This window comes from Symphodus melops (assembly GCF_947650265.1).
Source record: "Symphodus melops genome assembly, chromosome: 19".
Classification (NCBI taxonomy): Eukaryota; Metazoa; Chordata; class Actinopteri; order Labriformes; family Labridae; genus Symphodus; species Symphodus melops.
Window position 1 is genome coordinate 2,239,373 of NC_136709.1, and position 13,298 is coordinate 2,252,670.

At 41.6% G+C, this 13,298-nt stretch overlaps 1 protein-coding gene across 1 annotated transcript in view; it reads right to left on the reverse strand.

The window, feature by feature from the left end:
- nrxn3a (neurexin 3a) overlaps window positions 1-13,298 on the reverse strand; it is a 136,110-nt gene that overhangs the window by 62,358 nt on the left and 60,454 nt on the right. Inside the window, exons 5-7 of the mRNA XM_079369968.1 lie at window positions 10,189-10,490; window positions 9,130-9,174; window positions 6,469-6,630 (exon numbers count right to left, since the gene is read on the reverse strand). Of these exons, the coding sequence (XP_079226094.1) occupies window positions 6,469-6,630; window positions 9,130-9,174; window positions 10,189-10,490 (509 nt within the window). The remainder of the gene's footprint in view (window positions 1-6,468; window positions 6,631-9,129; window positions 9,175-10,188; window positions 10,491-13,298) is intronic.

Here is a 13,298-nt window from a genome sequence, read left to right on the forward strand (position 1 = left end):
GACTGGTCGCCAGCCAATCACAGGGCTGACATACAGAGACAGACGAGCAGCCCCACTCACATTCACACCTACGGGCAATTTAGAGTTACCAGTTAACCTCACGAGCGTATGTTTGGGCTGTGGGAGGAAGCTGAAGTACCCGGAGAGAACCCACGCATGCACGAGGAGAACATGTGAAACCCCACAGAGAGGCTCCTGTCCGACAGGGGATTCAAACCAGTAACCTCCTCACTGTGCATCAAGCACTAACCACGGCACCGTCGTGCCGCAATTCAGCCTTACAAGTAATGATGATTCATCGTTCACACCAGACATAATTTCAACTGTTGCACCTGAATGAATGATTTAAAATAATTCAGTTAATAATTCTGCGTGGTAATTTCTGAAGAACTTTCTGCGTGTGACCATGTTGGTTTCGTCAGTAAGCAGCAGAGTTTTGAAAGGCATACAGTAAAGCAAACAGCTGTAATAAACCCCTGCATAGAAAGAAAAGAAGTGCATTCATGTCTCATGGTTTATTTTGGCTGCAGTTACAAGCCGGCTGCCCTTTATTTCTAAATTTCCAAAAGAAAACAAGTTCTGAAGGAAACACAAACCCTCGTTTTTGTCCAGAACATGATGATTAAGTGTTGTAATTAAAGGATCTGCTTATCTCGTTCCTCTTGAATATATTAGCGCTGTGCTCTTCTTTTGCTTTCTGTTGCCTTACAGACAGTCAGTAGGTTTTTCTTTAAGCATAAAATACAGACTTGTACTAAAGTCATGTCAGTCAGTCATCACTTCTGGGCCTCCATACGTGTGACGCTGACTGTGTCAGCAGAGACTCTGTCCTCTGCCTGCAGTTAGGGACTAAAGGAGGAGGAGTTACAGGCCAGTCTGTCCGTGTGTCTACGTATCTGTCTGTCTGTCTGTATATGTGTGTTTGTATCAACCATCTCCTGTTCTGTGTGAGACAGGGACAGACAGTCAGACACAGAAACTACCTATTTGACATATTACTGACTTAAGGCAATCCAAAACATCCGGCTACTTCGACAACTGGACACTTGTAATTCATGTTATAGTAGAATAATTTAATCTATGTTAACTTTGTGATGGCAATGCATCACTTTACTTCAGAGGGGTCCTGGGGGCTCAGCTTTTTAAGATACAAGCAGGAGGGGCTCCAAGGTAAAAGGTTGGGAAGCACAGGTTTTACAGCGTGTGTGTGTGTGTGTGTGTGTGTGTGTGTGTGTGTGTGTGCGTGTGTGTGTGTGTGTGCGTGTGTGTGCTGCATAAATATCTGTTCAGAAAATAATAGTCACATAAGTCACAAATCCCCAAATGACACAAGCATTGCATCGACTGCGCCAAATCTGCATCTAATAAATTAGTTTTTCATCCAACAAAATGAAATCAATCAAAACAGCATGAACAATAAATCAATGTTAACGTAACCCACATGCAGACTGCAGATGTTAGTGTTGTAGTATTTTCAGTCACGTGGTCCAGCCATGAGACCCTCCATGAGGTTTTTTTTTTTCCTGCAGGATCAGAGCTCCTGCAGTATGCATACTCCACCACAGGGTGGCATCATTTCCTTTACAGAGCAGGCGACAGCAGCTGAGATCATCCTGAGTCAGTCTGATGAAATCTGTGACGGTGTCACTGAAGCTGATGGGGCTTTTATACACTGATTAAATTCATAATATGAAGAAAAGATTGACTATGAGGAGATATGACGGCGTTTAAGGGAATTCGACATCTTCTTATCTGTGAAATTTGTGAAGTATCTGGGAATTACTTTATTGGTCTAATAAGCAAAAATCTCCTCCTGTGTTAGGAAACACAGATTTAAGCTTTGACATCACAGAAAAAAATAATATACAAATTAAACAGCTTCAAGAAGCTTCATAATAGAAAGAATAATAATAACACGGCGAAAGGAGACCACATACTATAAATGGGATTTCTGCCATATTGTTGTGTCCTTTGATAATTTACTTATCCACTCCTTTACATTCACACTCCATCGATGAAGCAGCAGGAGCAAATTCAAGGTAAAGTGTCTTCCCCAAGGACACATCGGACATGTTGCTGCTAGGGACCAAACCCCCGAGCTTCAGGTAGAGAGACGACTGACTCTACCAACTGAGCCCCAAAATAAACAGACGTCACTTAAACCTTGATATGAAAAAAACATATTGAACTGTAGGATCAAATTAAATTATATAAAAAGCTTTGCAGTATTTTGTTTTGCTCCAACATCTTGCTATGAGCAACATAATCCCTGAAACTCGATTATTTTATCAGCATGGAAGACAATTTAAACAGGATTAAGGATTATTTGACCAGTGAATGGACATGTCTTGTTGCTGAACTCTGCTAATTCTCTGTTTGATGTCATTTCTGATTACATAGCTCATGTTTTTAATTTAAATATGAAACTTTTTTTAAATGCTGCTGTCGGGGCCAGGACTGCGCTGCAAAAGATCCCTCATAGGGAAATAGTAACGCTTATACAGACGTGTAAATAACAAAATCAGGTTGTGAATAACCAAGAAAAAAATGACATTTTACAACAGTAATCAATAATCTGTGGCAGCGGGAAATGTTGCTACCATCACTTTACTATTACTATTTCTCCTGTAGCTTTTTCAGGTTTGCCCTGCAGGGATTATTGATGTACATGTATTTTTTAATTGCTCCTGTGACCGACCCCTGAGAACATAGCTCGACTGTGCACGAGGTTCCCTATTAGTGAGTTATATGTTAAAAAGCTGTTCTGTCCAGCCGGACCAAATCAGAGCTAAACATTTGCCTTTATTGAGTTTAGGTTCATCATTTAAAACATGGCTACGACAGTCAAAATTTAACACTTTATAAGAAGATGTGGGCTACATCTCTAACGTCGAAGACACAGACAACGATTACTGCAGCTCTCTGTTAATATTGTAACGCATTAAACAAGGACATATAAAAAATCCTCTTTTACTGTGTTTTTGAACATTTATTTGGGTAACCTGAGTGTCTATTGAACCTCAACGTGTGAAATAAACCCATCCAGTCCTTTGTTTGTGGTCTGCATAAGTCTTATAAAACAGAGAAAAATGCTCTGTTTCAAATGTGCTCTCCTTGTGATGTCACAGTGGGATTCTGTTAAAAAAAATCCCTTCCCCTCCCCTGGTATCTACACCCATGGACTCCACCTCCAGCCTGGAGCAAAACTTTTGCACAGGTCCGCCATTTTTATTCTCTCGTGAAAGAGTGACGTCTACCTGGAAAACTCAGGGGGGTCATTGCATTTAAAGAGACACACACCAAAACGAAGCGTTCTGAGAGAGCTGGTCTCTACAGGGTCACAAACCATCCTCTGGTGCTTCATGCATGTTAAATTTGGACCGAAGCACAGCACAGATGTTTCATGTAGACCACAGGAGAGTGTTTGAAAGAGGGGAAAAGGGATATAATATTTCCTCTTTGAGGTTAAAAGTTACTTCAAGTGCTCTTGTCATTAAAGAGAAAAAAAAACAAGAAGAGATTGTGTGAAGAGTATTTGAGCATAGCTGAAGTCTTCTTCTAAATATTCTGTTTTCAACTTTGACTTGTCCGAATTAGCTTGTTTTAAAACGTTTGCTTCTTTGCAGTGTCATCTTTTTCCCACGGTTAACTTACCAACGTCAAATTTACCAGATTTATTTCTGTGGATTGATTTTGAAATTAGAGTCAAGTCATCTAGTCGTCCTGATCAGAGCTGTATTTCTCGCAGCTAAACTGCATTTAACTGGCTTAATTTTTTCTCTAATTGAGCAGCATGGTAAAATCTAACCTTTTGAAATTGTAAGGGAAGAGAAATGACAAAGAATATAAGTAATTACTGGAACTGACGCTGTTAGTACAGGAGTGAATTGAGAGCAGCAGCAGTCAGCGGTGTGTTGCTCATCCTCTGAGTATGTAAACTCCTCCTTTGTGTTTCCTTGCCTGATGCAGCACAAAGGCACAGCCAGAAGCTCCATACGAGTGGTTGATGGAGGTGTAATGACAATGACAATTATGGCAATTATGTGTTATTGTAGGCCATTATGTATTTTGTAGGTTTTTGAGATGTAGGCTTTTTCTGTAATTGCTGGCTTATGAAAAGCATAATAATGCTGGGCCAGCCAACCACAGGGGCTACCAGGGGCAACCAGTACCCGCTGCCATGGTAACAAAACATTTATCTGTAATGCCGCTCTGTGGATGGCGAAGACAAGAGCATTGGCAGCAGGCAAATTAGCCGTAATGGCGGGGAGCAGAAGACGAGGGGGAGCAGGACAGTAGACAGAGGGAGAGAGCTGATGGGTGCTGCAGATGTGTGGGTGGGTGGGTGGGCCTGTGATTAGGAGGTGGGCAGAGAGTGGGTGACTGTAGGAGGGAGAAGGTATGATGACCACCTTTTAGACAGTGTGCATTTGCCAGCAGAGTGCAGAAATGAATACCCGTATATGTGCGTGTGTGTGTGTGTGTGTGTGTGTGTGTGTGTGTGTGTGTGTGACCAGCCTGTCCTCACACACGCACAAACGCACAATAGAATACCCCTCCGAAGACAAACAGACACAATCTCCAGTGTTTATGTTTCTGACTAATGAACTGAAACTTGAAGCGCTCAGAGCCTGCAGGAAAGCTTTTTCATACATGGCGGCCATTTTTCTCTGACATCATGCTGAAATGCTTCATACCAGGCATAGACTGTAAATATGAATGGAGGAAGTCTGAGTGACGTGAACTCCTGCAGGGGGCGCTAGAGGCTCATCAGCAGCAGCCGCCATGCTGGAAATGCTGTCTTAACTTTCAGTCAACTAAACGACAGGCAGGCGGGATTTAAGCCTCATGACGAACCGTTAGATCGCATCCACCAAGTTTATTTAGGCGTCTGTAGTTTTCAATACTATGAATCTTTTTATTATTATTATTTTTTTTTTAAAATGGGGATTTTGTAGTTTTAAATATCGAGTATCAAAAGGTATCAAAATACCAAAAACATTTTAATGAGTGGGCCGTGTAAGTGCACTCGCCTGTGTGTGTGTGTGTGTGTGTGTGTGTGTGTGTGTGTGTGTGTGTGTGTGTGTGTGTGTGTCGGGGGTGGCTGGTACTGGGACTCACAGATCTGCCCAGCATGGCACAGAGCAGGAAGTAGGCCAGAGGGGGATTAAATGGCTGCTGCGCTACTTCCTCCAACAACCCGCGGCCCATATGATGATTGTGTATTTGTTTGTGTGTTTGTGTGTGTGTGTGTGCGCGCGTGGGTCACCATTGGAAAACTGAACGAGGGAGCCAGGTCCCTGCAGCGACCGGCTCCAGTCAAGTGTTAAGATATGACATCATCAGCTTGAGGGAACAATAAATGTGTGTGTGTGTGTGTGTGTGTGTGTGTGTGTGTGTGTGAGTGTGAGGGTTAACTTAATGTCTTACTAACTGATCTCTGCTTTGTTGAGACCTCACTGACATGTATTGTCATGACTTATGAAACAGTGTGCATCTGAAGGCAAAAAAAAAAAAAAGGACAGATATGACTTACTGACCCTCTTTGGCTTTCTGTCTGATCGGCAGCATTTTTGTTCCACTTATTTTGCAGAAATTGTTTTTGATATTGGGGTTCAGTTTCTTCACAAAATCAATGTAGACACATGACGTGGAGTGTAATCTGAAAATGGACAAAGGATCAAAAAGGGTGACGCTTTCTGTGATGGAGGAACTATGACATTTAAGGAGAAGCTGACATTACTGTGAAAATGATTCAACCATCACGTTCATTTGTCGTTGCACTGACATACGATACTGGAACATCTTCTAAATTTTGGAGGATTTTTGTGTAGATATTGGCCTCTTTACCTGCACCCCAACCACAGGAGCATGCAAGGTGACCCTTCTTTCAGGCAGTCTTTGGCTCAGTCCCATTATACCGCTTGCACTTACCGTTAAGCCCTCCCCTCCCCTACATGTTGCATGTTCATATCTAGGAAGGAAGATGTCCTGATTCTTGTCCAATGGAGGGTTAACGTTAGCGTAACGGCTTCAGGCCCCTTCAAACGGAGAGTCTCCTGAGGCTCAGGTATGCTGTCAACACTGTCTTGTCTGTTTCTGTTAATGCAGTTGACAACTACTGATGACGTACAGTAACAGCTTCTTGAATGGTCGTCCATTATGGACTTCACTACTTCCCATTTTAGCTCTGTTCTGGGGGGCAAAGGGAACTTGAAAATGAGGTGAAGAGGAACCAGAAGCTAACGTCACTAAATAACAAGTAGCTCGTCCAAAACTGTTTTTCTGTAAATGGTATGAGACCACAAACCTTTGTGTTCCCCAATATATATGATCCGTGACAGCAGAATAAAAAAAGATATCATACCTAACGATAATTTAAAATTGATGATAAATCTTGCAAAAACATCCAAACATCTGAAAATCAACGAGGCGTGAGCACCAAGCCTCAGTCAACAGGTACTTTACCTCCTTGAGGCAGCCCATGAAGTTGTTGCTGACTGGAGATCCGGGCAGGTCAGCGGTGCTGGGACTTCCACCCACGTAGAAGAAGTCGTCCGAGCCCAGCATGGTGTAATCCTCCTGGGTGTAACCGGTTGTGGTCAGGATCCCGTCCACTGATATCGTCACCTGATGATGAGGGGTGAACAGTCACAGTCAGAGTGGCGAAATGAATCATTTCTTCTTTGATTATAAGAATAGAAGTTGTCCACACTTAGAATTTAACATCAGGTAGGTGTGTTCACCTGTGTTACGTTTGGACAAACATAATGCATCAGTTGAAAACAGTTCAACTTTAAAACAGCGCCACGCCCATAAATATCACTCATCCCTTATGGACCAATCAAAATTAAGAAGGGCGGGACATCAGATATCAGCAACAACAATGGATAAGGAGAAACCTTTACATGGCTTCCATGAATTCTTGGTGATAGCTTCTTGAATAAAAGCAAATATAAGCAACACAGAGCTAATTAAAACACACCTAACTGCATTACAAAGGGAAATGGAGGAGCGCTCTGAAATTGGGGTCGTGAGCACTGCCAACGCCAAAAACTGTGATAAGAGGACACAGGCCCTTACTATTGAATTTAAAGTTGCACTTGTTATGCATGAACCAACAAGAGTTCTGCTCTTTAGTGTCAAAGTAAGTCAAGAGAGGAAGAAAAGTTTTAATATTTCCCAACCAGAGTAGCATGCAGGAAAAAACCACGACCAAGAACCAATGAAAATCATGGAGAAGTCTTCGCCACACCACACAGTTTAAAACACTGAGGACACAGAGCAGCAGACCAACACAGCGTCATTTAGCCAAAAATGATTGGGAACTCAAATTTAAATAATAGAATTTTTAATTAGCAGAGTCTCACAATGAGAGGTGGAGATTGTACGTCACCTTCCTTTATACAGTTGAGCCTCATATTTATACTTTTGGTGGTTTGAATAAATAAATTGCTTCAAACAGCTAATGAGAGAAACGTAGTGGCTGTTTCCGTCAATAAAAACAGGATTTCTAGTTAAAAATTAACTTTTGGTGCCAAACAATAATTAAATCATGAAAATGTACAATATGTAGAAATGTGACAATGTTTACATGAAAATATCGATATTGATTAAAATGGTCTTTTGTTGTTGTTGAGTAATTACATTACCTCAACAACATTAAAGTGCCCAACTGTCATCAAAACCAGTGAAATCTATAATTGGTTTCTTGTAATGGGACGGGACTTGTCACGGCAGCAGTTTTCCAGCATGACGGAAAGAATGTTTATCGTTGCCATGGAAACACCGAATGCTTCGTCAAAGCTCCCATTACGGAAGGAAGCGGGAGCTGCTCCGGAAAGCACCTGTACTGCTGCTGTATGTGCTTATTTGATTTTTTTTTAAATAATCAAAGTAAAAATATGTCATTTCTTTTATTCGATGAAGAAGGTCGCGAACAACTGTTTTAGTGGACCTACTTTGTTATGGAGCATTTAACCCCAAATATTCCAGCACATGAAAGCTTATATACCTGGTTGAACCATAGACTGTAAAAACAGGTGCAGCCTGGAAGGATCGACGGGAGACATTTTGAAAACATTTCGCTCCTTTTAACCATTTCACCTCACTATATGAACACCAACGTTTAACCGTAACTCATCTAAAGGAAGAAATAGATCAAAGTCATTTGAGAGAAAGGTTGATGTCAGTTCCTAGTGGGTGGTTTATCTGATTATTGTTGTATTTTAACAAGTGTGTTAACTCTGTTAATGAACTATACAGCCGAGTGCTGAATCAGGGAGAGAGTGTTGATTATAATGGAGTCTTTGCCTCATATTGAAATTGTTCAGAGGTTTCACAAAATGTATAAAATGTCTGACGTGAGGACGGCCTTGTCCATGTTGGGTCATGTGCATCATGTGCATGGATGTTCTTTGGCTTCTCGCAGTGTACATAATATTCTGATTGATTGGGTTGATAAACTCTTTTGTCAGACAAAGCCTCAAATGTGTCTTGAATCTAAGCAGCTCAAATTACAGAACACAACTCAAAGATATGAAAATTCAAAAACGAATTTTGATACATTAATAAAAAAAAAATACTTTTTTCTTACTTACTTATATTTGGATTAAGCTGCATATTCAATATTAGGATTTACAGTTTACAAAACTCTCGTCTTATGAAAATGGAGGATCGTATATCGTAGGTTTGATATCAGAACATATTTCTATTCTTTTATTTTTTATATACTTTATTAATCCACAAGGGGGAGATTGTAGTTCACACTGTTATAGTAGAGACATGCTTCTCACACACAGGCCTGAATCACTAACATGCACAAGCAGGACCTGTGAACAAGCATTCAAGGAGAGATGTCAGAGCGCAGCAGCTGCCCCCACTGGAAGCGCCCACTGAGCTGGTGGGAGTTCAGTGCCTTGCTGAAGGGCGCCTCGGCCGTGTTTGAGAAGTAGTCAGCGACCTCTCCAGCTACCAGACTTTTGGTCCGTATCAGGACTTGAACCAGCGACCATTGGTTAAAAGATGGATAGATGAGGAAAAAGTAAAACTCCAGAGAAGCAAAGATGTTTGAGTGGAAAGCAGAAAAATCAGCACAAACCAAAACATGACAGTAAGAATGATATCTACCATACAGTGGAGTGTGTTTACAGACAGGTATCCAACGCCTGTTTTCTTTGGGAGGGAGGTGGGATGGGTAAGACACACAAATACAAAACTTTTGATCAAATATTACAATGAATCAAATGAAAACAAAAAAAAACGTTTTAATTATAGATGGCATGAGAAGGAGTGAAATAAATAAATACATGAATGAGCATCAATATGGAGACCAATGGAGATGGAGCTAAGATGACAGAGTGACGATATCAGAAAAAAAAAATGTCTCTCCAGTTTGAAATGTTTAAAAATTTGGCCTTGAAAGGAAGATTTTTAACGTTTGAATATTTAGAAACTATTACAAGATATAACTGTTTCTGTCTTCAGGCTTTAAGCACATTGGTGCTTCAAATATCTACGAAAGATTCCCCTTTTAAAACATCTGGTCAGCAGCCTAACTCGACGAGGGTCACATGTAAGGAAATAATGTAGTAAGAAGACCACATGTTTTTATTGACACTTCTCGTCTATTTTCTGCATCAAACATAAAACATTCTGAATATAAAACATGAATTTTCAGGGGGCCGATTACTTAGCGGTTTTGGCTATAGTCCGTATTTTTGGGGCTTTTTCCCTTAAAGTATAATTCATTGAGTAATTCTTTCTCTACTTTGAATATGTTTGTGTTCTGTGAACAAAATCTGATTTCTGAGTAAAATCTGAGGAGTTAAATTGACATTTGGTCTGCAGTTTAATCCTCTGTACTAAAGATTCCAATAGGGCAGGTCAGTAAACGCATGTAAACACAAGACCAGTCACACCAGCTGAAATGAATCCAGCACTGAAATGACACATTTATAAATGGAAGTCAATGAAACTGCCTTCAAAGTACAAAGTGCCCTGTCGAGTTTTATAAGATGATGTTCCTACTTTTGGTCTTTGAGCGATTCTGCATTTTTGTGAGCTCTGACACAAATCTATCCTAGAGGTAAGCAAACTGATAATGTAAGGCACAGGGCAGGTATAGGAGATTATATTCCTTCGTATCACCCCCCCCCCCCACCCCCACCCCCCCACCTCTATGCATACCTGCCGCAGGTTGCGCGTCACTTTGACATCGTGCCACGAGTTGTCGTTGAACTTCCCGTTGACCGGCTCCACAATGGCCTCAAACGCCCCTGAGCCCAGGTTGATGACGAGGGACACAGCTCCGTCTTTCAGCGCCAGGTTGACGTAGTCAGCCGATTTGCCCGTGTGAAGGATAAGGCCATTACGTTGCCACGTTTTGAAGGAGAGCGTGATTTCATCGCTGCTGCTCTGGATGGGGTTCTGGGAGAGATCGTAGCAGAAGTACTCCGAGCCCCGGAAAGTGGCCACGTTCTCTTCCCTTGCTGTGGTGAGAAGAAGAAGAAGAAGAAGAGAGGTGTTGAATAGTCAAAATCATCAGCATGACAGAATTAAACGGGGCACAAGATTCAACCAAGGCTCAAATTCTGTCAGAGATCAAGTCCAAAGATCAACAGTCAAGTCAAGACAAAACAACTGAAATTCAAGTCCACAAGTCTTTTTTATGCACTTGAGCCGATATAGCCGTTTATAGTCTGCTGACTACTGAAAGCGCTTTTACCCCGCACGTCACACCTGCCCACTCACACATTGACAGGTTGATATGCAAAGTGAGCAAAAATAAATAAAGAAAAGGATTGGGGGGAAAAAAACGCTAAGAGCTACTTCTACTGATTTTGTGTTTCATTTTGAGTCATTTTATTCAGACACTCTGACTAGTCTGTCACGTTGTACCCGTGAACCATAGCATGCAGAAACACAGCTTTTCCAAGCGTTCCAGGGCAAAGGAAGTGTACCATGCTTGAGCACAGATCGCAGAACTCACACCAGCAAAACAAACTTTTTGGGGTGAAGCATGTTTAGATGGCCTTGTTTGAGTGCGCCTCAGCGTCTTTCCCAAAGACACATCCAACATGTTGTTAAATGAGCCAGGGGCCGAGAGACGAGCGACTCTCGGCCCTCATGCTGAGTTGTAGAGAGCCTTCACCTGGCGTTGGCTTCTCAGAAGGGAACTTCAAGGGAAAAAGGAATTAAATCATTACCTTGATATGTAAAACATCTATTTTTCCCCTCAGAGATTTAAACATGCAACATGGACATGAATGTATAAATCATTAACCAAGTAATTACCACTGTGTAGTTTAAGTCTTTTTCTGATTGGAAAATAAATCGATCTGGAGACTGTCAAGAAAATTTGAACCTTCAGAAATATTCAACACATCACAGAGAGAAATGCCTGCAATGGCAGAAATAAAGAGAGACCGCCGATAGCTATCATCTAACGACATCAAAGGCCTAATCTTGCCAGTTGAAATTGCCATTTCCTGTCAAATAGCCGGCTTGTGACACAGTGGTTACGCTTGTGATGAGACGGAGAGACAAAGATGGGAGGAAAGCCACAGAGAGAAGAGAGGAGAGCGAGCCCCGACTATTTTTCACTTTTGTAGAAGAGAAAAGGGGAATACAGGGATGTGCTGATAGAAAGAGAGAGAGAGGGCTAACACAGAAAAATGGTTCAGTCAGAAGTCGTTATCTGTGAGATCATCCTCAATTAACTCTCTGTCGCTTAAGCAAAAAATACCAGACTGTGAGCTCAGCCACAACACAGCAGCACAGCACAATCTATCAGCCAACGAGACGCTACGAGGATCCGCATGAGTGCAGCTTTCATGTGCTCTGCAACAAAGCCCCACCCCCACCCACCACCCCACGCTTGGAAAAAAAAAAAAAAAAGAAAAGAGGGAAAAATGAAACAAAATGGCCACGGCTTTCATCTCCTTAACACAGACACCTCGGGCATCACTTCCTCAAAGAAGACTCATCCCACACAACACGGACCACTCCATCATGACCGAGGGAGGGAACGCTTCAGTGTTTGGTTTACCGAGGCTTTGAAAGCTGAAACGAAACAACGATCATATCGAAGAGAACCAATTATCCTCCAGCTCACGTGCTTTCGTCTGCTGCATCTCCCCTCGTCATTACTAACGCAAAATCCAAACAACGACGCAGGCCAAAATGACAATTTAGATTCATGTGTCCGTCAGAATGTTGACGGCCAAAAGCTCAATACTATGTCATACATGGGCAAGCAAAACATGTATCGACTAAATACAGTGCAGACCTATGTGTAGACTCAAACCGGGGGGTGGGTGCCAGACAGCCGAGCACTAATACGCCCCATGTTCAAGTCTACTGCCCTCCAAGTGGGCAGACACATGTTTGAATCCAACCCTCGTCCATCAACAGCATGTCATTCCCCACTCTCTCCTCCTTGTTTCTCACTTCATCTACTGTCCTATTTCTGAATAAAGCCGAAGCAAATGTAGAAGTGCTTTAACACTGAATTCATTCTAATGGCCAGCAGGGGGGGACTCCGAATCCAAGGATACAGAATACAGGACACAGGCTACATCCTGTAATCCCAATAGTGTGACAGTGCCATACATCATCATTTCTAAAGACCAGAACGGGGAAATGTCACTCTTAGCAAAAATATGTCCCTTTGTTTGAAGCCAGATTAGAAAACGACATTGTGACCCTTGATTTGTTACCATGGTAAACATTTCCCCAATGAGTCTAAGGTCTGTGATGTGAAAGCTTTCTTTAATGTTCATTTCATCAGTGTGATGGAGCGGGCTATATGTAAGGTTCTTGGTCATTTTGATCAACGAGATGATACAAAAGGTGTCCAGTCAGTAAATAATATTATTTCAACTTCTTTGAATGGTGAAAGCCAAATTTCCCAAGGTTTTTAAACTTGTGTTCACAGACCACCAGGTGACGTCATGAAGGCTTCGTCCACGTCTTGAACTGACCAAAGAGTCTGAATCAGATTTCAAATCTGGCTTTTTTGAAGTAAACAGTAAAGTGAGTAGTCAAATTATTGGACAGTTGGTTTAAACCTGCAGTGCACCTGTTGTCATGTCGTGCTTTGGGTGGCTCCAATGGTTGCAAAAAGAGGTCTGATTGTATGAATGTGTATGTGTACTATACACCAGATTTACCAATCAAAATGTAATACTCTTTTTAGTCGTTGATTAACTGGAAATATTACAAATTTAGATCTCAGTTATTTCAATGATAAGTTTTTACATAAAACAAGGAGAGCTTTCACAGTCCATCTAAAATCA